Genomic DNA, 26061 nt, shown 5'->3' with positions numbered 1-26061 from the left:
GGAGCATTAATTATTTTAAAGGTTCCTCAAGAAGAATTTACCTCTGGCCTTTTTAAACCTTGGTCCATCTGCATCTTATTGGTGTCTTCAGCGTCGGAAAGGGAGAACATGTATCATGCTTTGAGACCACAGACACATCTAACGGATTCAGTGCAGCAGTTTGATGGAGACCAGACCAGGTCCGTACAGGAGATACTCCCCAGCCTCCTGGCCGAGTCTCCCCGGGGGGCGCCTCACCTCAGGGTGACCCCCAGCTGAGACGGCTTTAGATTGATGCACACTGCCTCCTTCTCCCACACATTGTGTGCTGTTTTGGGCATTTCCTCTGCCTTTCCCTTCTTTCCTTTAAAGAAAAAAGCCCTGTTTACAAGTCGGGGAGGGGGAGTGCTGAGCTTGCGCTGAGGATGCCGTCATAGGGCGCTGAGGACGCTCTTTGTGTGAACTGGCAGCTACTCCGTCAGCTGTGTCTGAGAGGTTAAAGGGCTCATGGAAGACAGAGGAAAGCACTGAGTTCCCGCCGTTTGAAGTAATTTGGCTCCATCGGTGCATTTACACTTGCCAGAAACTGTTCAGACCTGAGAGAATGAGTAACAGATTGATGAAGACGCATATAAACTGCATTTTTTTATGTATTTATGTATTAGTTGGAATAGCAGGAAACATGAAAGTGGCACCTCAATAGTCCAGCTATCATTCCACTCAGTGTTTATTTACAGCACAATGGCCACTGCTCAACGGGGACCAAAGTTTAGCCCATTTTTTTCTTTCCTCCTCCTGATTTGACCACCAGCTTATTCTTACCATCGCCGCAACACTAACAAACCCGGTGCATTAATTAGTTGATCAGGCCCACACCTGTGCTCTGAAGGGGCCAGACAATAAATCAAAAGTCTGCACGGGAAGCTGATTATCCTGACACCTCATCAGTCTTCACAGAGAGGCCTGCCACAAGGAGAGGCTCGCTAAGCCAAGCTACCTGTATGCTAACATCACACGCTCCCACATGAAGGATACACCCAGCACCGCTAAACGCCCAACTCTCAGCCAGGTGATGCATGGCGGTCATTAGGCAATGATCCCCAGGTGCTGCTGCTGGACACCAGTGATTATACCAACACTTCCAACTTGAAAACCCTGATTTTTGTCAGTTTAATTGAGCGTGGGTCTCAGTTGGCTGAGATCATAAAATTTAGCTGGTGAGTTTTTGGAAAAAGAACTACAAATGTAGTGGAATTTTTTTGGAGTTGCAAGCATCTGACAAAAGCAAGAGTCTCCTGATGCCTTACTGCTTCCCTTGACACCTATTTTACACTGAATGGACGTTAGTACCACCAGCTAATGGCAACCCAGGTGAGATAAGGTCTTGGTAGCACTCAGTCTTTAGAACAATTAGGAGAGGTGGTGCAGCACCTTGTAGCCCAGGTGATGGATCGTACTGGTGGTGGGTTCGTGGGGTTGACTCTGAGACTAAGGAGTGATTGGCCGAGGCAGGCTTACATTTGACAGAGACTGATCACAGCGGAAAGAGGCCAGCTGGGTCTGAGTAGGATCTGTAAACAGGCCGGGACAGGAACGGAGGCAGCAGAGGCCCGGGCAGCCACACAACAGCCCCTGTGAGACGATACAACACATCTGCAGGGGATGGGGTAGGATGGATCAGGGCACCATGGCAACAAGATGTAAACACAGGCACGAGGCCCTCATAGCAACCCGAGATTTTAATCTCACACTTGCTCATGTGCACACAGTTCATCACAAACCAACCCAAGAAGACCTGGGTATTATTTGAAAGTGTCCAAAGCTGCAGCAGTCAAACTCTCTTTCAGCGTCTTTCAGCTTATTGTTTTGGTTTTTCCCTTGACTTCAGTTTCTCTGCTGTCATTAACCTGGTTTCTGGTAGCAGGAAGCTCTGGTGTACACTACCTTTACAGCACCAAACAGCACAGACAAAGAGCGCAACAAGCTGGTGGACAGTGTGGAGCCAATAGCTAATTTCTCAGAACTTGGTGGAGACCAAAACAAAGCTAAAGTGGTTGTGGTTATTGGACTTAACTACCACCAAATGTCCAGCACACTACCTGAGCTTTGGTACCTCACTAAAAGCAAGACCTGCTGTAAAAGAACTTGTTCATGTACTCACCAGTGGACGTTGGTATATTTGAAATCTAAACACCTGATTTCATAATGTGCTATAAAGAAGTTACAAGCTTCCAGCACCATGTCCTCTTCACGGTGCTCACTCAAAACCTCTGGAAAACAACTGTGTTAGTCTTCCCAGGGAGTGAGTGTTTGATGTGTACATCATAACATACACAGACTTTGCAGGAGTTCACAGGGACTAATGAATTTCCGCTCAAACCATCTCGTGTCATTACGGAGACCATTGGTGTAATCCACTTACCTTCTGCCCAAAATCCCCCTATCAATAAAAAAGGTATCATTTTACCCTCCCTGAGGGCTGTTAAAAGTAAAGAGCCACTCTGTTAAGACTTCCTTTCATAGATGGCAGTGGTTCCGTGCTCTCCTGTAAGCCTCTAATCCCTCTGTCGCCATCACTCGCCCATGTACTGCCCTAGAGGAAGCGACGTCTTGCGAACTAAACCTGCAGGTCTCATGTTGTGTGTGTAGCGCAGGATTCCCGGATTAGGCTAAACATACACTTTTTATTAACCTTGGGCATAACACTTGCCGTAGTGTGTTTTGTGCGTGTGTGTGTTGAAGAAAGGCATTTCTGTCCGACCTCAAAGTTACACGTTTGTGTTTGTCTCAGTCGCTCTTGATGGTTGCTTACTGAGAGCGAACTGCAGAACAAATCAGTGTCTGTGTGTGTAATTGTGAGTGTGTGAGTGTGTATGCATGCACATGAGTATTTGTGCTTAGCCGTTGGCACAGCGTTGTGTAGTTAGGACGCAGGCCAACTTTTTCTGCTGGAATTTCCTGTCTGAATTGAGCACCCCCACCTCTCCTCCTCCTCTGCTCCTCACTGCTCTCTGTCTCTCCCTCTGCTCCTTTCTCTCAAAGCACGACAAAGGCTTTTTTTCCCGAAATTATTCCTGGCCTGGCTTGGCCTCTCAGGGCATTATTATTATCTTTGAGTACTTCCTCGAAGACATGAGCCCACTCCACTCTCCACTTCAGCGTGGTCCTGATCTTGGCCTTCATTTGGACCTAATGAAAGAGTTCTTTTCCTTCTTCTTTCTCTGAGTCATGAGACTCGAAGGGGCCTTTGTTAACACCAAACACCTGGCATTGTCTTTAGTGAGAGATCAAACCGGGTATTTAAGATGCAAAGTAAAAAGGAGGAGATGTGGGGTTCTAACCCTGCTGCTTGGCAGGATGTTTGGCACGTCTGGAGCCTTATTATGGGGGCTAGGGGGCAAAGATCTGTTCAGTCTTAAAACAAACACGTTATGAGAGATCGCAGCAGATATGGTGCCTGAAATTGACCACCAGTTAAAGGTTTCTGTGGGTTGGATTGATTCATGATGTTGGATTATGCCAACACAAAAGCCCCTCGACACACCGTGCACGGTGCACGTCGAGCCCTTGCCGTGTTTTACAAAATGGACCTTTGCTAATAGTTTATATAATTATCTTGACCTTTTCTAGATAACAAGATCTGTGTCCAGTTATTCTAATGATATCAAGCTTTTCCTCAGTTGCTCAGATCCAAAATAGCCCCGCATTGAAAATATGCAAAGGGCTCCGTCAGTGAGGGTGTGTTGTTTCAGGCCAGATGATGAAATACCTTTCAGGAAGTTCAGTTTGTGCAGTAAATCTGTGATTTAGGAGATTTATCAGACTCAAAAACACTGCAGAGCGGTTCATAGCGCTGTAAGACAGGATTTTACAACTCTGCAAAGTTATCACAGTGACCATTTACTCCTCGGTCTCTGAAAGTTGAGACAGTGTTGGTCCTAAAAGTCCTCCGCTCTGTTGTGGATAGACGGCATGAGGCCCGGGGTGGAATACCCTGCATGCAAACACACCCAAAGGAGACCAGAGGTAAATCAAGAAACTGCAGCGTGTGAATCGTCCCAGCCATGTACCTGTCTGTAGCTGTCCCTGCAGCCCAGGAAACAATGCAGCTGTCTGGGTGATGGAAGGGCCTGTTCAGCCCTTATCACCCCCACATCCAGCAGCCCCAAGCTGGGAGGGGGCAGGGGCATCAGCCTCTGGGGCTTCTGCTGGGTTCTATTTATTTTAGTGTGTTTGTGTTTTCACTATTGGACTGAACATTCATTAATGGCAATTTCAACAAAAATCATGGGTTTTTTTCAGATGAATTAACTGCCATGTTTTATAAATACATCACAGTGTGCTCATTACTGAGGAAAAACGTGCTCAAGAAACTACGAATAGAGCCCAGGTTTGACGGTTTAATTGATCAACTCTCTGATCCGCCGAAAAGAAGCTCCTGTGCCGCTCTGACTTCCAGCTCAAGCTGGCAGTCTTTGTCACAGTCCGGCCTCCCGTCCCGTGCCCTTCCCATCCTCTCCACCAGAGATGTGCCAGGCAGCACAAGCAGGGGGCACCTCTCAGACAAAGCCTGAACTTCTGGCTCCACTTGTGAAACAAAGCACAAACTCCTTTTCTCAGCTCTCACTCCCTCTCGCTCATTTACTGGGTGCCTCTTTTGGCTTTGTAGCACACAAGTTGACTCGGAATTGGCCGCCCGTCTCACGCACAAAAGCAAGGGAGGGTCTCTGGCTGAGATCCAGCGGCATAGATCTTGACAGAAACACAGAGCCCTTGGCTGTCTGAGCTCAGAGACGAGGAGACACCAGGCGGATTCATACAGCTCACTTTGGTTTCACTATTCTGTGTGTGCGGTGGAAGGTTTTCACTTTATTTTACCTGGAGGCATCCGGTGATTTGTAAAAATTCAGGGTGTTCATTAATTTTCCTGCTGTGAAAATCGTCCAAAGTACAAATTCCCCCAGAAATGATCCAAGCATGTTTTAAAGATACACTTTAAAATTTAACTGAGATAAACTTTAAAAATCGTGTGTTTTTATGGTTAATATGTTCTTCTTTTACTTTTCTAGACAGACTGAATCTTGTCAGGAAACTGTTTGCTAGTTTGGCAAAAACTTCATGGTCACGAAACAGGAATTAACGAATTGCCCGAAATTCTTCTCTTGATCGACTGATTTCAGTCCTGACGGAGGTGTGTCGGTAAAGCAAGCCGAGTTTTCAAAAGGAAAACAATCATTGTTTGCTAATGCTTGTTCTTTGACAAATTCCACACCAGTCAATGTTTCACAGTTCAGCGCTGCCTTCAGGGAACTCTCTTCTCCCCGTCATGTGTAATCCCATCAGAATTAACTAAGAACAAGACGGTACAACGTCACGATGATTACCTCAATCACAATAACAAAAGGCTCAATCAGGGTTAAGTAGCAGTAATGTCTGTCTTTGTAACCGGCATCACCTAAAAACAACATCCAGCATTCAGCCACAGCCCGCAGGCACAGAGTCCTGTTACGCCTTGTTTTCACAGCGTTTGCTCGAGCGAGTTCGGACCCCTAAGGCACATCTCAAACAGGAAGGTGTTTCAAAAATGCAAACATTGAAAAGAAAATCCTTTGGATGACAAACACAGGACTTTAAATGCAGATTCTACATATCAGAACATGACATATAAAACACCTTCTCCTCCAAAAATAACGTTTTCATGCAGTAAAGCAGAAAGCAAATAATTAATATCTGTTTGCCCTCGTCCGTATTCACCTGTTTTCTTGATAAATCCAGTATCATGTACACTCTCCTCACTCTGTTTCTCATATTCTTAATAATGTTTTTTTTTTATTTCCAAATTATTTCCAGTCACTTCTCCTTTTTTCATTTATTAGTTTCTTTCTCCTCAAAACTGTTAAAATGCCATCAGTGAAACACAACACTTCCTGCACAGATGCTTCACATTAAAAGCCGTCCAGGGGCTGAATGTGCGTAATCGATCCCGTTCTTGGCAGAATTTTAATGTGAAAAATTAGCAGGAAGTGTCAGGTTTCATTGATAGTAGCTTAACAGCGATTGGAAAAACTGCAAAGTGGAATTTATTGGGAATAATAATTTAATGAAGCTGTTGGGGAAGAAACTGAAACAGAGGGTGAACACTGAGCATGTACAGACTGAGTTAGTGCTGTGGAAACGCTCATTTTGCTGCATTATGCTGTCCGTTAAGTCCGGCATGTGCTCGGGACTTAAAGATCCTCAGTATGTTTGCTCATGGCATATTAGCATTAGACTGGTGTGAAAAGACGCACCCATTTCTCCCAGTCCCACTGGTCCTCTCAGATGGAGATAATGATCTGCTCTCACTGAGCTTTGACCTTTAACCTTGGTGGTCTCTGCTCTCAGGTCATGCCAGCTTTACTGGACCGTACAGCCAAAGAATCCTAATGGCGAGCCGGGCTCAACCCGAGGGATCTGCATTTGTCTCTGTCCTCTCCACAGTACAGCACACACACAGCGCACGCAAACACAACTGAGTGTGCTCATTTTAGGTTTCTGTTTTTGGTTTATTTCCCTGCATCAAACATGCAAAACAGGAGAGAATTGGTGGGCCTTCTGTCTGCGATTAGAGCTCTCCTCCTCCTCCAATCGAGACAATAATGTCTCCTTCTCAGCGCTTGTGATGACAGTAATTAATGAAGATCGGCTGTGTTGTCTTAATGAGACTTCCCTCAAGCCATCAGACCATTTATGGCAGGAAATTGTGGATTCGTGCATTCTTTGTTTGACACATAAAAACACATTCATTGTTGTGTAAACTCTGCTTTGGTCTCATCGGATAGAGAGAGCCATTAATGAACACACAGCTCTCAGGGCAAAAGCCACAGACAGTGTACAAGGTTTCAATTACTGCTGGATTACGGGAACTGTAAAATGGTACAGTTGCATCTCATGCTGTGTTGCAGGCTCGAGTCAGGAACCGTTTTCCTTCTTCTACGTTATTTCAGTCCTCCTCTTGTTCGGCCAGCTTTCAGACACGTCTCCTCACTCACTTGATTTGTTTCACTGTGTTCTGTTGCTTATTCGTGACCTCTCTCTGTTCTCTGTGCTCACAGGCGCCCACCACCTCTTCCCCACGTTTCACACGCCCATCCCGATCGACATGAGGCACCACGAGGGGCGATACCATTATGAGCCACACCCACTCCACACCATGCATGGGTGAGTGTCCTTAAACATCAGGAAATAATCATGGTGACATTCACAGATGAGCTGTCCTCAAACATTATCATGACCAAGTGCTGCTGTGCACAAAAGCATCACTGCAGTCAGCCAAGTTTAAAAGCTCTGAGTCAGAGCTCCAAAATCCTAAAATACTACTCATATTTTCACCCTTCAAACTGGTCTGGTTGCTTTTTACATAAGATCCTCTCATCAGCAGCAGACAGACCACTCGTCTGTTGGCGATTACGGCTAAAAAACAAGCAGATTTTATGTTAAACAGTCAGTTATTCCACTTTAAATTTGGTGATAAAGTTGTTATTTACAGGGGTGAACAAATAACATTGGTAAAGCAAAGGTGGCTCACTGTAACTCGTGAAGGTCAGCTGTCACGTTTCATTGCTTTCTATCTCAGAGAATTCAACAACAACTCCCTCCTATTGGTTTCCCTGAGCTTCAGTGACGGAGCCAAGTTCAAATACATCAAAGCCAGACAAGACACACCGAGCAAGACGGAGACAGAGATGAAGAGAGACAAGCCACATTAGCACAATACAACAGACTGTTAACATTTCCTCTCCTATCTCCTCTCCTAACACAGAAATGAGGAGCTCTGCCAAGAAACATGGTCTCTAGTAGAACAGCCTGGCTGAGAGGAAGCAAGGAGAAAGACAATGTTGGAGCATAGATGCTTCACTGAAGTCGAACTGGCAGAGCTAACGCTCACAGTGAAATCCATATGAAAATCATTAGAATTGGCTATCAAAGTAGAGTAATGTCAGAAAATATATCACACATCCACATCACGCAGCAGATTGGTCCAGACAAACAGTCCAGTTGTGTGCTTTGGGTTTCAAAGTATCCTGAGCTGACCTACAAAGAGACACTCGTTTCTTTTCAGACTTTATTAATGTGGCTTCAAAAGTCCGGCCCTCCTAACGTTGTCAGGCCTTCCTCTGCTTATCTAAAATATTCGAATCCAGGAAGGGAACCCAGGAGTAAGATCAATAGAGGTTTTGTGAGAACGGTGCTGTTACATTTAAATTCAGCAAGATCAGGTGATACACAGAGCAGGCAGAGCTATTCATCACCTGCAACGGCGGAGAAGGGGGGGGGGGGCTGCGCACCCAGTTTGTTTTGATTAATGTGACGTGACTCTGACGGAGTGCTCCCACTAATTCATCAAGACCTTGATATAGCTGTCTTTTCCCCAGCATGCGCCAAATTCACCTAATTACTGTGTGTCGTCCCGGCGAAATGGAGCATGGTGCTCGGCGGCAGCACTGTCAGGGCTGTGCTTCCTGTCTGAAGGATCGGGCTAAGTCCACATGGAGCGCCCGTCATCGCTGTTTGCGTGTAACATAATGAGGGCTGCGGGTCATTCTGTCACAGCTGTCATAATGCAGATCCTGCAGTCCTCACTGCTTTATCATTACCTTGCTCCCTGTCTGACAATGCAAGAGAACATTTCCTTTTATGTTTTTTATCAATATATGATGTTCAATTAAATAGAAGAAACTTCCAGCTGTTTGGCATTAGTGGTTTATTCCCTTGCATACAGTAGAAACTGTTGAAGGAGTACTCCAGTGATTTAACATTGCACTCCTGTAACACATTCAGTAGACTCGGTAGATTCGTCCTCGATAAAACCTTCAGCCTACATTACCCACAATGCACCTCGACTGCCCACAGGTCTCAGATTTGGTTGCTAGTAGTGGCTCATGTAGCATCTGGCCTCAGGTGAGGAGCCTAAGACTGAGGTCTCATAAGATCACTTCTTTCTAACTCCGCTGCCCAGATTCTCACTTTCACACTCAACTTAAAAAGTCTAAAAAGCTGACTCAAGTGACATCACATGAGGCAGCTTATGAAAATTTGTGCAGCTCCCTCTGGAGCCACAAAAGGCTTTTTACAACTTTTTCACATTTGCAGTTGTTCAGGCACTGAACAAGTTTACATCTATGCTATTCCAAATGATGGGCTGCGACCCATTTTCTGCCTGATTCCTATTGGTTATACTTGGTAGTAAACGTGAAAAGTGGGTACAATGGCTGCATGAAGTGGGCCCTGTCAGAAAGTGGGATTTAAACATTGATGCTATTTGACAAGCACTTCGCTTGAAATACAGTGGAGCCTTAAAGAAGCAGAAAATCTGCAGGAAAGCCAGAATAGAAATGGGTCCAATGTGCTGGAAATGAGCTAGTTTGTGATGTGTGGCAGCATGTCTAAAGGTAAAAGGGAGTTCAGATGCTGTTACCGTGCTTAAATTGAAACGTCCATTCAAAAGCTGTAACAAACACAGGTGGTTGGACAAAATAGTCTCCTGGGCAATGTGAATCAAAATTTATATACTTTACCCAGGGTTGCAGTGTGAGTACATCATGCATCTTTCAACACGCTTCTAAAGGCTCGATCCAGGGTATAAAAGTAGCAACCTTCTGGCTGTGGTCTCCCTGCCTTTCACGAACTTAGCATTCCAGAGAGGAGAAACGTGCCATATCCGAACTGTTTCTGGAACACATTAGGGAGAGCCTCTTGTGGGATGACAGTAGAACTTGGACTTACAGACAGCACTTATGTGCCGCTGCATATTGTGGAGTCGGGCATCTTCTGTGAGAACCCACAAGCCAGGAAAGCCAGCCACCGTGCCAGCATGTTTGACCGGGTAATTAGCATCCGAAATCCAGCCTTCCGTTCCCAGAACCTCAACGACAACGCAACGGATGAGAAAAACAGATCCCCCGCTCATTCCACAACCCGTATTTATGCTTTTTGGGAAGCAGTCGGGGGGCAAATTGCAGCACTGAAAAGTTGAAATATGCCCAAGGTTTTTGTGTGGCAGAGCTGTGGCCTACACCGCCCCTGTACACAAACAGATGTGGTCCAGCTCACCAGGCAATCAGCCTGTTCAAGGCCCGCAGCCCCACAGCACGGAATGTGTTGATTAAATACAGTTTACAAATCAGCCATTTGGGTTGATGTTGTTTTTTCCCTTCATTGTTTTGGTTTGGTTAACATGGAAAGGGGAAGGGTGGGGGGGATGAGTGGAGGGTGGGGGGTAAGGGGGGACATATTTTGACTGCAGCAGTATGCTCTGACGATTGGTTGTCAGTGGTTTTGACAGACATGTTGTTATCTCGTGTTGTTGTTCGTTGGCTCTGGCTCATCGTCATGGCTAATGTTTGAATGTGGATGCTCCCCTGAGTTACAGCCAGGAATGCGCTGCTGAAAAGACAAGGGACCCATCAGTCAAAAGACTGCCGAGCTGCAAATCAATAGCCTGAAATCTTCACGCTTTATCGCACGGTCTCAACGTAATTTTCTTGCGCTCAAAAAAGACTAAATGGTATGTGACAGCAGCGCAGCCAAATAAAGGATAATTACCCTCTGTATAATCCCATCTCATTTTAGTATATTATCCCATCGTCTGACATAGTTCTACTGGCCCCCTCCTTTGTACACAGCCCCCACTTCTCAGGGAGTACAGTATTAAGTTGTGTTCAAATCCTCAGCATCCTGATCAGGGCCCCAAAAACAACTAAGGCAGGATCTTAGCATGTCCCCTGTGGGGTAGTGTGGTGATTTATCTTGATCGCCGTGGCTGCCCAGAAGTACAGAAGGGAGTGTGTCACATCATAATTCATCCCACCCTGAGCCAGTAGGGAAAATGCCAGAGAGGCAAATTCTAACTTGTTGGTCAGCCAGGAGGGCAGGGAGGCAGCAGACAGACAGAAAGGGAACTTGAAGCTGGAGCGTGGCTTCAACGCCTCACCTCTAAAACAGGTTACATGGGCAGCGTGAAGGTGGATCATTTCAAAAGTCGTCACTTCCACAAACACCAGTTCAAACTTTGTGAGTTCACACTATAGTGAAGCCAGATTGGCTGAATTTATTTGATGCAAAAATACCTTTTATTCTACCGTTAAGGGTGGGATACGCTTGAAGTGAGCTAGTCTTAAGTCTCTTTGAATGGCCACACTTAGATGCAGGGGAAAGTTAAGGTATGATGAATCGAAACAGGGGTAACGCACACTTTGTCCGCAGTTCAAACTCTGCCTTCTGTCTCACCTCTGCACACATGTGGGCCTGATTGATGGATGGTTGATTTCTGAAAGTTGCAAAAATTGACAAATGCTGCCCAAAATCTGATGCGGGGAAGATGTGAAGGCAGGAAATGTCAGACGGTGATTCATGATCCAACAGACTCTTTGTTTGAAGCGTTCTGAGCCCGTTATTCTGTGTAAACCAAAACTTTGTTATTGGTACCATTTGGTTTTGTGGGATGTTGGATTGGTACTGCATTGGCAAGAAAGCGAAAAGAGACTTGAAGGATGAAATATCTACTGCTAATAATGCTGCAATCTGCCCCCGCCAGCAATCTAATGTACATGCAGTCTGGTATGCACTTACTCATAGGGTTACTCATATGCTCAACAAGCTGTACCATGTCCAAATCACTTTTCTCACAGCATAGTTTTAACAATGGAACAACAGATAGCATGTAATCATACAGTGCAGAACACAGAGACAAATAGCAATTACCTCGTTGAAAGCATGTCATCTACTGACTTCCCATCGCTCTATCTATCCCAGTTTCTCCTCGAGTATCATCCTTACCAGAACAAACTCCAGCATTTTTATTTGCTTGTGATGAAGAATTTTGGTTTGCACTGTTGTTACGGTTCCTTTCAGCAGGGTAGCCACCCATAGTGTTGAGGTATGATGGAAGTTTCTTTAAATGGCAGCCACTGATGAAGAGACAAGGCCCTCACAGGCTCAGAGGAGCTTCCCATTCAACCTGAAGCCGGTGGAAAACACACAGACTTCAAGTAACATCTTGTCAGAAAAAGGGTGGATCGACAAGGCTTCAATAATGGTACCTGCCAAACAGGACTATTATTTGTAGCCTCCCGACAGGCAACAGCAGTAAATTTCACCTTATTATGAAGGCCTCAAACACCCTGTTGGTCATGATTTACCGCAGCGAGAGTGATGTGCGTCGACACGCCGGTGTTGATGGGTATAGGTGTAAAGTAGAATGTTGCAAAATGGTTTTGGTCGATGGAGCGTGGAGACGGGCCATGTTGGTTCTAATGGAATTAATTTATTTTCGAAGCAAGTTCACACTTGAAGCTCCGGCTATATTTTTGTTTGTAACGCAATGTGAGATGACTCATATTGTCTTATCCACAAACGATCAGGAGACTAATTTGGAAGCTATTTCTTAATTTGCTTTAACAGATGAGGTTGGGAATGGTCTGTTTTTATTATTCAACAAATATCTTGAGACTATTGCCCATTTGTTCACGGCCTGATTCCTCTGAGCCGTCGAGCTGACATTTTCTCTCATTACTATTAACACACACACACTGGACATATTTTATAAATCTTAAATCTTACATGTGCCATCCTCCTGCAAGAAATGCACCAAATGTGCATTAATCTTATGCAAAGTGTAAAATAATGTCAGTCATATCCGTTAAAAAATTAGAATTATTTGCTATTTTTATGAACCTTCAATGAAAGCTGGCATCCATTATTAAATCAGCATCAATCCAGGGTGGAGGTAGAGATGAAACATGCTGACCAGGCTCCTGCATTACAGTCAGCAGGTGTTTCTAATATTCTGTCCATTCAGGAAACATACTACACTATATTGTGTTATAGCTTCAGGCTTTAGCTGAACACAGGGAATCCCAGTTTGCGATTTCTTTGAGGAGCTTTGAGTCACTCGCTCTGATAAGAAAGAGAGCCAGAACCAGTGCCAGCTTACCCAGGTATCCTTCAGCGACGCGCCCGAGCACTAATCTGAGGAGGCGCTGCCAAACTCTCTGTATGCTGCTTCGAGCGGACGGAGGGAAGCGTGTTTTTGTGTATGGAGCGTCTGTTTCTTCTCACTTCTCCCCTCCTGTCCAGAACAGAGGGCTCTTTATGGTTGTTTGTAGGGGAAGAGTGGGCCTGACGGCAGAAAGTTGGCCCTCAGACAAGGCCAGCAGTCTGCAGGCGCTTACTGGAAATGGAGCGAGGGCCGAGGCTCGGGGTTGGTTGGCTCGGCCTGAGCTGGGCAGGGCCGGCCCGGGAGCAGGTTGGCGTCCGGACAGAGACGGTGAATGAGAGACTGAGCAGGGAAACTCTGAGGGGAGGATGGGGGTTGACGGCGGGTTCTGCTGAGCGTTTTTTCTGGGTCTCAGGCCCACCTTTCACAGCCACAGCCAGTATCTACAGCCTGGACCAGTCACACTCGCTTTATCAAATGATTTGGCGTGCCTGAATTTTTCCTTTCTGGTGTATCAGCACATAAACACATCATTTCAATATTTGAGCTTCTTTGCTGTTCACATACCTGGAGGCATTTTAAATTGAACTTGAGTCTTATTTTGTAGTGTTTTAGTCTGAGAGATACAAAACTTTGGATCCATCACAAGTCCATCGACTATCGTTAAACTGAATAACATTAATGAGCCGTGTTGGCTGCTAGCGTGATCCTGGCATCCTCTTAGATCAACCATTCCTTACGCCCTTTTCTTACACATACACACACATGCTGTGTAGCCAGCATGCTGCCAAAAATCAAAACCACACATATAAACACTTATGTGCTCTCTGCAGCCATCGTGTCAGCTCTAAAGCATTTGCTCCCAGCCCCTCATAAAGCAGCTATTCTGCTCTTTTTACTGCATTGTCGTGGTGGACGCGAGTGTCACTGTGGTCACATTTCCTACAAAAGAAATCGCTCCCGATCATGAGGCGGATTTAAGTGAAGCGAGTAATCTTTGACAGATTCCCGCAGAGAGAGCGCGAAGTCCAGGCATTTAAGTAACGCTAAATATGAGGGCAAAAGGACTGAGCTGACAGTGAAGTGACCTCAAACCTGGGTTCCATTTTGAAAAGAGGCCGCGACGCCGAACATTTTACCCATTTGTTACTCACTGTGTAAGCCCCCCCCCCCCCACTGACAGCATTACAGTGAGTCATTCATCTGGTCATTTCTGCTGAAGGGAGGACATATTTGCCTTCATAGCTTCCCTTAAGGTTTATTAACCTCTTTGTCTTTAGAGACTCACCGAGGACTTACTTTATTTCCATGAGAATGAAATGTTTGCTTTACTTCTTCACAGGGGCTTATGGGGTCTTAGCGCTCTTATGTGCATTTAACTTGATGGAATTCATCATTCACTCGTTGGTTAGTTTTATGTACTCTTGAAATATGAATTATAACCATCGTGCAGTGTTACACATTTTTTTACTGTGCTTATGTATTATTTCTACTATGTTCCATGTTTTGTACTGTGCAATAGTACAAAAACACTGTATTTTATCATCCATATCTGACCAAATGTTCCATCTAAAGGAAACTTTACTTTTCTACACTTTTTGTATATAATGTACATAATATATAGTTGATTTTTATTTTGTTTTCTTTTTTATTGTCCATTTGTTCTTTTTCTACATCTCCTTTATTCTGTAATCTTGTTATTATTGCTGTTTGTAACAATATAATCAATAAAGTTTTATCTTATCTTATGGGTATGCCAGGTGCAGCACTGTAACCTACCTGTCTGTCCAATCAGAACACAGATTCAACTAAAAGTCCACTTAAATTTGAGCCCCCGATTGACAATTTATGGGTTCCCGTTAAAGCACTTCAGCCTTTTCTTTTAGCCGCTGTTCCTCCCACTTAAGTGTCTTTCTGGGGGCTGAATTTCAGGTGCTCTTACCGCACACTGAGGGAGCAACAGGCCGCTTATCGGAGCTGAAGCACACCAGCTCGACATAAGTACTAGTGCCCCTTCAAAGGGTTATACCTCTGCCAGCGGCCAGCAGACATTTTTATCTCGAGTTCAGCCCCGCAGGCTTATTGAGAATTACAACACCCACTCGTCTGTGTTTCTGCAAGAGGAGCCGCCAATTACCTGCCCGAGATGACAAATTTACTACGCAGCCTGATGTGACCGGCAGGCTGCTGCAGAATGCTTTTCTTGCCAAAGGTGGCTAAAAGCAGCTACTTAAGCTTCAGAGCATCCGGTTGCGCTCTCTTATCATACACCATGTGATACCTGATGTGAGAGACCCTGCAGTTTTGCCCACCCAAACAGACAGAAAATGTCTTCCTGGTAGCCGAGCAGTCGAAAGCCCTCGGTCTCGACTTGTCTGTAGCTCCGGGGCTTAATAGGAGAAGGTGAACAAAAGGGGATTATTATGTATTAGCTGTGGGACTCGGGAGGGGAAAGGGTGTAAGTGGATTGAGACTGCAGACACTTTTGTGGAATACCAGAAGTTAAGGCTTGTCTATGAACATACCGATGAAGATCACTCACGAAGATAAGTGAGCACAATGCAAGTAATCAAATTAACACAGGCTGACTCCACGCCCTCCATTTCCCACTGTTTTTGTCTTTCCATGTATTTATGACCCTCATCCCTCCCTCCTCACCACATCTTTCTCCTTCCTTCTCTGACTCTTATCTCCCTCTTTCTTGCATCATTTATTTGACTTTATCTTTTACTCGTCTTCACAGACCTCCAGGACTGACGGGCAGCCCGGTCATCTCAGATATTTCCCTCATCCGTCTATCACCCCACGCGGCGCCTGGGACGGGTGAATCACCGTTCAGCCCTCCACATCCCTACGTCAGCCCCCACATGGAGCATTACCTCCGCTCGGTACACGGCAGCCCCACCCTCTCTATGATCTCAGCGGCCCGAGGACTGAGCCCTGCCGAGGGTAAGAGTCACCCCACGTCCCCGCAGCACACTGATGTGTCTGATACCACAGCAGAGGAAGAAGATACAACACATTTATTAACAAACAAAGGATTGAAACGTCTTTGTTCTACTATGAGAAGCTAATCAAGCTAGCTTCCCTAGTCAGTATTTGTCTGAAGTACTGAACATTTGATCCAGCCTGTCAATGCACAATTGCAGAAGTTTGGCTATTTTAACAACACTGCAAGTCTGCAAACACGTTTTGGCTGTAGATTGTTCAAATACAAATACACACACACACTCAGGCATGTGCTTTCACAGTATTTACCTGTGGCAGGTGGTGGATCCAAATGTGAGAAACCTCTGAAACGCTCATGACTGTAGATGCTCGAACGCCCAGGCACATGTGTTCATCCATAAACACTCATACTTGTTAGGTAACCATCACCATCAGGCATTTGCAAGATGGAAACACTCGGCCTCAGTCCTCTTATGATGTATGCGACACAATATGAGGAATAAACGGTGGAAAATCTTTCAAATGGGGGCTATTCTGCAGCTGCTTGTACCAGTTAACATTAAGGAGGTGAGATTGGAGTTGAGCGAGTTTAGAATTTATGTATCCTGTTCACTATAAACCCGCTCTGTCTGCTTGGCTGCAGCTCTCTGCATACACAGTTTACACAGTTGGCTATTTAACCACGGTGATAATTAGTCTTGCACCTTATATATTCCCCTACATACGGCACTGAAGCACACCTTTCATCAAGCATGTTGAGGTGTTTTGCATGTGTGCGCATGCTGGTGATTTGCTGGTGTATCAGGCACACGCTTGGCGGCACGCGCCACTTTGCTGCTCGTTTGTATATATGTTTGGACAGGAAATACCGTGAAAATTAGCATAGACACAAACAACAGCTATTGAGTTCACTCAGTGACAGACCTGTCGCCGCTGCCCCTGTTCAAACAGCCACAGCCCTGCACCAATAAATCACCATGCATGCACTGCTGGCAAATAATGTCCCCCCACCACCCCCCACCCCCTCCACCTGTCAAGAGAAGCAATGCAGAAGAGATGCTGTCGCTGATAAAGTGGCAGGGAAGTATGGCACCGAATGGAGGGCACTGTGCAGCTCTGCAGAACGTACTGTAAATAAAGTCTGTGGAAGCATAGAGCTCAGTGAGGCATGTGTAAACCTCTGATAGGGATGCCTGGGTGCAAGGCATGTGTTGAAGGCTGTTTGTAAAACCTTAACTGCTCCAGGTATCCTATATAAATTATCATTATCCCCAGTGTTGATGCCATACTGATTTAATTCAGCCAGGATTGCACAGTCTGGCAGAAACTTTACCTGCAGGATTTCTGGAGCATCTCTTGAGCTCAAAGTGTTGTAAAAGGGAAGAACCTCAGAATGAACTGCGATCACTTTGGTGACCCCTGAACGTTACATCTGGCACCATCATCACGCGAAAATTTCAAAAACTACTCACATCCCCATCAGCCTCAGCTGCACTTTGTGCTCAGTGCTAAGTTAATGTTAGCATGCTAACAGGCTTAACTAAGATGCTTAATGTGAGTATACCTGCTAAATATCAGCATGTTAGCATTGCCACTGATAGCAAGTTAGTATATGGCTCAAAGCATCTTGTACATCAGAGCCACTAGCATGACTATAGACCCCTAAACTCCCAGTTTACTGAACACTGCACTGCATTCATTATTGCTATTCATGACTTGTGGAAAATGAGTTAAATGCTTTTGTGAAGTGAATGAGGGAGTGAATGCAGACACAGCCTGAGCTTTTGTCTCACTGCAGCTGAGAAAATTAGGTCTCATGTTCAGAAAACATTATTGCTTTTCACCAGCATAACCTTCTGTCTGGTTTTACTGGGACCACTGGAAGTGTCTTCACTGTCTCTCATCCCTCCATGTCCATAAGGGAGTTCACACACCAGCACTTAGACACAAAATGCAGCTCTGTGGAGGTGGTAACGTGATCTGGCAGCCATGGAGAAACCAAAGGAACATGCCGGAGCTGCTGCTGCCGGAGCACAAACCCGCTGCCTGTGGACTGTTTCTGCAGCCATGCCTAATGGGTTCTGATGGATCCAGATTTTTGTTTTATGTGCGTGCTTATGTGTGTGTGTCTGTGTGCGCAGAGGGTGGGGGAGGCCATGGTTTAGCTCGCCCAGTATCCCACTTGGCCCCCCGCCCAGCGATCCCAACCCCCACTTCTCCTCTGTTTCCACCAGCATGCATATTAATCCAGCACCGGCCCACACCCCTGTCCCCTCCACGCACCCCTGCCCACTGGAGGTGGGTTAGGGGGAGAGCAGGAAATGGAGGAAAGGGAGACGCAGGCGCAGTCAGATGGAGGAGAGAGGAGAGCCAATCCATCGCTCACTCTTATAGTTCCTGACACTTTTAAATGTGGCTTCACCAGGTGCAGGTGTTAACACATTTTACGTCAATATTACCTTTGCACATGCAGCGTTTAAGGCTTCCTCAGCGTTATGAGCGTGTGCGTCCGTGTGCACCTGCACTCTGTGTATGACTTCAGCCTGTCAGACCTAATGCATACACAACACCAGAGGAGTGTAGGAATGTGGTATTCCTCCTCTCTGTAGCCCCCCACCTCCCTCCACCCCCTCCTCTGCTTCCTTTACTCCCCAGAGATATTTTCCCATAACCCAGCAAGCCTCAAAGACATCAGACATCTTTTATCAAAAGCCTCGTGCCCCGGGGCATGCACGCAAGCACAAATCTTAAAATCTGTGGAGCGCGGCACTCGTCTCCTTTGTTTGAGTCCTTCCTGTGGCCTCTCTGTTCTTGCATGTGTTTTTGTCATCCTGTCAGGGGGAATGTCAAATACTGTCACTGAATACATTACTTCATTACAGGAAGATGAATCAAAATGTGTTTTGCTCAGCAGGAACTGCAGTAACCTTGACAGAACTTACCTCCTCATTTATTCATGAAACAGACAATTAGACAACAGAGCTATTTGTCTTTTGTTTTTACAGCAGGAAAAATAAAAACTTGTTCTCCTACATCTCTCATTTGTTCCTTTCATTGGTGCTGCAGTGACCCACGAACACCTGAAGGACCGTGCCCTGTTCAGTCTCCCCCCTCCACCGCCGGGGGCCAACCCCACAGAGTACTACCACCTGATGGCCAGCCAGAGGAGCCCCTACGGTGACCTGCTGATGCAGAGCGGTGCGGCGGCGGCGGCGGCGGCTGCAGCGGCGGCGGCTGCGGGTCATCTACCAGATTACATCAGCCCCGTGGATGGTGAGTGACCGTCTACTGATGTACAAGGGACGCTGTGGAAAACATAAATACAAAAGAATGTGATGAGCCACTGATCCTTTATGACATAAACTCACCTGAAAACAGCACAAAGACGATATATTTGATGTTTAAGCTCATCAACATGTTTCAAACATGTTGGGACAGGAGCGACCAAAGACTGGGAAAGATGTGGAACGCTCCAAAATCACCTGTTTGGAACATTCCACAGGTAAACAGGCTGATTGGTAACAGGTGAGAGGATCATGATTGGGTATGAAAGGGGCATCCTGGAAAGACTCAGTCGTTCACAAGCGAGGATGGACTGAGGTTCACCACTTTGTGAACACATGATTAGATGAAGGAGATTACACTTCGTCGGTTAACAGTTTATTTGCAAATGATCGATCCTGTTTTATTTACATTTTACACGGAGTTCTCCTTCTTCTAAAACATCTCTGGACAACAGGCGCTGGCTTGCAGAGAGTTTTAGCGTAACAGACATGAGCAACATTTATTTTGGCCTTTTCAATAACTTTAGGAGACTCCTGCTCTGCCTGAATGATTTGCATCACTCTTTGCTAATAACACAGAGGGAGAAGAGACAGAAGATTGAAGAGGTTCATTGACCTTGGAGGTTAGCAAATGCAGGTATTTTATCAACCTGGAAGCAGACCAAAAAGAGAACCTGTAATGGAAATCTGACAACCACCAACATGACACGTCAGTGATATTTTCCTGACAAAAATATGATCAAACTCCCGTCGCAGTAACACGAAAGCACATACATGTCTTTCATCCCCGGTAAAAGAGAAACAGCCAAACTTTACAGCCATCTTGCCCTTTGTTCTCAGCACCAGGCATGTTGATACCATCCTCTCATTCTTCCTCTTGAGGCTGTTTCATGGAAGAGCTCCCCACATCAAAGCCAGCGGAGCTTTTCAGACGTATACGTAGCATGGGGGCCACGGCTAGTTGAGGGTGCATTAACACTAAAAGCCCCAAGGCCAGGAGCTCATAAAAACACGTGTTACCTTCCAGTCTCTCATTCTGATGGTGTCTCAGGTGTGTTTGTACTGTTATTAAGAGTAACATCTTACAAAACAAATCCAGGGTAACCGTAAAAGGGCAGCGTGGAGTGAATTTGGCCATGTGAGGTGGAGGAGGAGCTTAACCCTCAGACCTTGTGTCAGGCAGCTCAGGCGGGGATTAACCTCGTGGGCTGCATGCACTGTCCACTTACTGGCATGGACGAGGCAGCTTCACACTGACCCACACGCACACGCACACACACACGCACACACACACACACACACACACACACACACACACAGAAAGTTTAACAGCCAGGCAAATAAGCAGGCAAATGCTCACAAACTCGTACACGTGTTTGCACACATACTCACAGAGAGCAGCCTGTTCTTTCATGCCAGTTAGAACCTCTATCACGATGACGGTCAGGCACCAGAACAGACGTTTGATTTCAGCAGCGAAACGCATCCAAGAAGCCGTCAGCCCTCATGAATGGGGGATAGAAAGCGCACAGAGTGGAAAGCTGTCCGTGAAAGTCCGCCTTTTCGATGCCTGATAATCAAACACTCCCCTTGGCCCCGCTCGGCTCCAGGAGCCCTCGCTCTGTCTTTCATCCCGTCCAGCCACCCACCCAGAAAAAACATCCACCGCTGCAGCGTCACGCTCTCCGGAGACACCGTGTGACACTTCTGCCGCCATCAATAGAAAGAAAACTGGACCAGATATCTGATCGTTTGGCAATTAATCTTTGAAATGACCTCAATCACTTAGCTAAACACAGCGCTGCTGAAAGGGAAGGGTGAGGAAGGTTAGGCCTCCTCCTCCTCCCCCATTTCTTCTCTACCTCCAACCACCTCAGTGACCGCCGCTGTGCTGCCTTGCCCACACTTGTTTGGCGAGGCTGTTTACTCAAATAGCCACAACCCCCACCTCCCTCACCCCCGCCGCCTGCCTCAACGCAGCGTCCACACTCGCTGCCACCATCCCAGCAGCTTTTATTTAGTGTTCTACCACGCTGGGAGTGATGTGGTCAGGTTTGGGCCACTCTTCCAGTCTGGAGGCTCTTCCACTGCGGCCTCCAGACACAGGGCCCATATTGACCAAGGCGGCCAGCTAATGGTCATCGCGGGCAGCCTCGGCCTGAATCAAAGGCCTCATTTACTGCCAGAGCGTGGGAGGAGGAGTAGTGGCAGAGGTGGCAAATATGTGCTTAATCCCTTGCCGTTAGTTTTGGAAGGCAGTGCAGATAAAACGCATATTAAAAATCAATTTATGCACTAATATTCAGCAGACCCACCGCAAAAACTGGGAGCCCTCAGTGAACCCGTAGCATGGCTCCTCACCCGTCTCCCCCTCCTCCCCCTCCTCCCCCGTTTTCCCTCCGGATGAGTGAATTGCGAGGCGTACGGTCGAACCTTGAAACACTGCTGCTGTGAAGATGTGCTCCACTGGAAAAGTCGTGGAAACATGCGTCAGTAAAGGTTTTTAGACGGGGCTGCAGGTCTGACCGTTGACACACACCTCAGCTCAGACAATGAAACACAAAAAAAAAAATGACGCCATGATGTTGTTTGAGCTACAACTACAGACCCGTCACCCACCAATCCAGCAGAATGGTTGTTGGGTTGCTCTTGTTTTACTTCTTGAGGATCCAGAAGCTGCTCGCCGGGTTTTCCTCCCACAGAAAGGCCACATGACAGTATGATGGACAGGGCCGCTACATAAACAGGCTGTAAAGGCTTCGCTGATACGCTTAGCTGCTCCTGTAAGTCCGTGCTGGTGTCTCTGGTTTGTTTTTCACACATTAATCACTGTCCTTATCTGACATGAGTGACGTGCAGACTGACAGCAACAGACTGGGCTAAAACAACAAAAATACATTTTGCTCCAAAGACACACTGTCGAGCAAATATCAGTTTCAACAAGTCGTTAACTGTAGTTTTGTCTTACGGCTGTTTAAAAACTGGCCAGTGGTTTAGTTCTTTCAGTTCTTCTTGAATGCACGAGCTTTGTTTGTATGTAAAAACAAGCTGGACTTCCTTCAGACTTGAAGAATTCTGCATGCACAGAATGACTAATTCCAGGAGGAAACAACTCCATATTTAGGTTTTTGAGATGGTTGGTGTGTCACTTTAGAGTCGTACATGGCTGCAGTGGTTTGGTGGGGGCCAACATCACTGTTTAGGCAGCCAGCACCAATAGCATCATTAGCATTATGGAACACATGGTTGAGCTTGTGAAGCTCAGCTTTTTGTTGAGAGGCCTCACAGTGAGCAGCCTCCTCTGCAGGTGTGTGCACACTGCTCTTCAACCTAAGTAACCTAAGTCTTCAACCTTAATTCTTACATGACTGAAAAGACATTTTTAGCGTTAGCATTGGTACACCACCACCACAGTGAATATAACTAAAGTCGCATTATGGTGCTTCACATTGGGAGGCATTCAGAAGGCTGTTTGTGTGTGAGTGAGCAGGTATGTGACGGCTGGGTGGGCAGAGGAATATCAGAGCGGCTTGTGGGAAAACGCTGAAGCTCCCACGACAAAAGCAGCGGCCAAAGTAAATGTCTGCCGTCCCGAAGAAAAAGATTTCAGTGTTGATGCAGCGGAGGGAGTGAGGGAGATAGATTTGTGTACTGATGTGGTGGTGAGGAGAGAGGGGGTCGGGGGGTGGGGGGCGTTCCCCTCAGACTGCATACACAAACACTTAACTATATGTTGGTTCATGAGCACATGGGTGGAAGTGTGTGCATAAACACACACTGGCAAACACAACGGCGGCTTTGGGCTGGACACTGGGGGCTCATAGAGGATTCAGCACGAGCCCCCTCGCTAATAAAATTCACAGTGTTAGTATTAGTGAGATTTAACAGGGAAAATAAACATTTTCTCACTCTGGCGGGTCCGGGGGGGGCGGAGAGGCTGGCTCATACTGTGGAGGCCCGGGGCCCTGCTGGCACGAACTCAAGCTGAGGTGTGGGGGGGGGGGGGGGGGGGTTGCCCAGCATAGAGCAGATCCCGTTCATCATGGAGGGGGACTCTGCTGAGGCCTGCTTCACCTCAGACAAGGTCAAGGATGGCAAACCAAACATTAATCAGGGGGGGCAACTGCTCAGGACTGCGTTTGTCCCTTCAGTACAAAATGACTTCAAGTTTCTTGAGGCTGTTTTTTGAAAGAAATGTGAAAACCTAAAACCCAGATTCACACCAAAGCCAGTAAACATATATGAGGCATGTGATGCTGTAATTTCCACTGAAGCTGATGATCACCTGTAAAACCGCTCTGATCTCACTCTGCACATTAGCAGTGTCGCTAATTTGACCTTCAAAGACCTCTTGGGTGTTTCCTGCGCTGTAGTCTGCACCACACCTGTAGAGGTTCTAACACCACAAAAGCCCCAGCAGTGCCCCCAACTTCACCTAAATGAGCCATGCATTTAATTCTTTACACACATCAGACCGACCAGCTGCTTGTCAAGAGAGCTTGAAACAGTGGTAACACTGGTCTGACCTGTGCTGATCAACAGCTGTTGTGAATGCATGTTACAGACTGACAGAGGGGTGAAGGAGAAAGTGCTTGTTTGACTGCCGGGAGGAAGTACCTTACAGGCTAAAATCAGGGAAGAAAAGCACACGGATGACATGAAAGACCGTAACACAAGTGGCTGCAGCTTTGCTCTGCAAGATGGAAACTGATAACGTACCTGCGGCTCAGCTTGAACATTAAATATCTCGTCTTTGTGCTGTATTCAAGGAATATAGGTCAAAAAAGGATTTGCACATCATTCCATTCTTTTTTAATAAACGTCTTACACGGTGTGCCAACTGTTTGGAGTCAGGGTTGTCCAGTACATCCCCCCGGCCCAGGTTAGGTATACATGACGTACTTGTGTGCATGCAAAACTAAACTACTTAAACTTAAACAACATGGTTAAAGGAGACATTTCCTGTACAGTAAACCTTTCCAACGCTAAGAATAAAACACCATAAACCCATAAGATCTCACTCACGCTCTGCTTTTACTGCCTCTGCTCAGTCAGAGCAGATGCTAGCGTTGTTTTCCTGTTAACTCGAGCCGTTTGTTCACGTATACGAGGATGTTTTGAGGTTTGCACGTCTCACTACATGTTGAGCTGAGGACTGTTTCCGTATCCAACTCAGACAGCTCATCGCTCAATTGATGGCGTAATCCATTGTCTGTAAACTGTGGAAAAGACCAAAGAAGTGGAAACTGGAAGTGCTTCCACTCATAAATATGCCATGAATACAAATCTGAAGTTGAAAGTTTCTGATTTTATTTAGCTTACCTCTAAAAACGCTCATTAATTTTAGATTATTTTAACTTCTTAAATCCCTTGCAGGGCCTCATATCGACCCTCCATGTGCGCTGGGCCGGGACGACACTGAGAGCTAGCTGCGTCTGAGAATTAGCACAACCCTCCAATTACAGTGTTTTCATTTTCCACAAAACCTTCTCAGATAAAACAGCACAGGCAGATGCTTAAAATAATCACACACACACTCTTGACTCCCATCCTTTTTAATATCCTTTTTTTTTCTTGCCTGTATCGATGCGTACTGCAGCGCCTGTAATTATGACTCTCTATATAAATCCAGATCCCACAATTACAACCAGCCCACGATGCAGTCCCACAGAGCGATGGCACACACATAGACACGCACTCACATACAGCATGTACACATTCACACACATGGCATATTACCACATGCTGCCGCGCCGCCCGGCCTGCGCAACATCTGTTTTCTCACTCCCTGCCGGAACCTGCTCGCCCTTTCAATTATAACTGCCACCTATAAAACACTCCTTTACCAAGTGGTGAGAGTTCTGTGTGTGTGTGTGTGTGTGTGTGTGTGTGTTTGTGACATTTGTTCCAGGTAAAATTAGGTTTGACCAATGACATCCACTGGAACAACACTGAGCTAAACAAAACTAGCCTGTCTGCAGCTCAGCTTTAGTGGGCCGAACATTACAGACGTTCAAGCGTCGTTGCTGCAGGCGTTACGAATTCTTCCGAGCTGAGGTCGATGTGTGGATTGAGGGGGCGGTTTGACGATGGAGGTAGAGGGCGGCGTTTTGGGCACGGTGCCCAGAAGGGTGAAGCAGGCGCCAGGCTACCAGGCCACCAGGCTGCGAGGCCCGTTTCCTGCTTCATGAAGGGGAATATTAATGCACTTATCTCACATTAAATCTGTGGGCAGGGCGACAAGCGCGCCTCAGCGGCACGACCCGTTCGGAGCAACACTGATCAGAATGAGCTCTTCATTCATGACGATCCATGTTCCCTCCACCTCCTTAACGCCATCCTTACTCCTCTCTGCAGTTAAGCAAACATGACACATTTATTTATTAGCCCTAAAGAGGCACATTCCTGACGACCGTTTGTTGTGTTTGCCAGCTCTTTCATACACATCTCTGTCATCTCCACCAGCATTTTTTTTTTCAGGCCCCCAACTACTGTCGTCCGCCGTCTGAAGTTCCCGGGGGCCTTTTAACTAAGTGCATATTCCTCTGCTTTACGACTCGCCACCTCCAAACATAATAGTTTTGTGAGTAAGATCCTGGTTTATGGCTGCAGGTCTGGCGCGGTGATTATGGCGGTGCCTGGATTCATTTGGCTTGAGGCGTTGTGAGTTCTGCCAGCACAGAGTCAGGGATTGGTTTCACATTGACAGCAGTGGAGTTGACAAGCAGCAAATGTGTGCTTAGGTGAGTTGTGATGGGCCTATTATGAGTTTCCTGCCTCTCGCGCCTGTGGTGACGTCTGCTTTAAGACCTAATTACACATGTGCACAGAGTCTCGCAGGCCGGTGCTGCTCTCTGTCCCGTCACACCGCCA

General features: G+C 46.4%; 1 protein-coding gene across 1 annotated transcript in view; it reads left to right on the top strand.

Annotated features, from left to right (window-relative positions):
* gli2a (GLI family zinc finger 2a) overlaps positions 1-26061 on the top strand; it is a 76042-nt gene that overhangs the window by 35992 nt on the left and 13989 nt on the right. The window contains exons 3-5 of the mRNA XM_076747712.1: positions 7074-7179; positions 15699-15904; positions 18971-19177. Coding sequence (XP_076603827.1) covers positions 7074-7179; positions 15699-15904; positions 18971-19177 — 519 coding nt within the window. The remainder of the gene's footprint in view (positions 1-7073; positions 7180-15698; positions 15905-18970; positions 19178-26061) is intronic.

This window comes from Chaetodon auriga, chromosome 13, assembly GCF_051107435.1.
Source record: "Chaetodon auriga isolate fChaAug3 chromosome 13, fChaAug3.hap1, whole genome shotgun sequence".
NCBI classification, from domain to species: Eukaryota; Metazoa; Chordata; class Actinopteri; order Chaetodontiformes; family Chaetodontidae; genus Chaetodon; species Chaetodon auriga.
The sequence above is the reverse complement of the archived record's forward strand: the minus strand, read 5'-3'. Positions and strand labels throughout refer to the sequence as shown.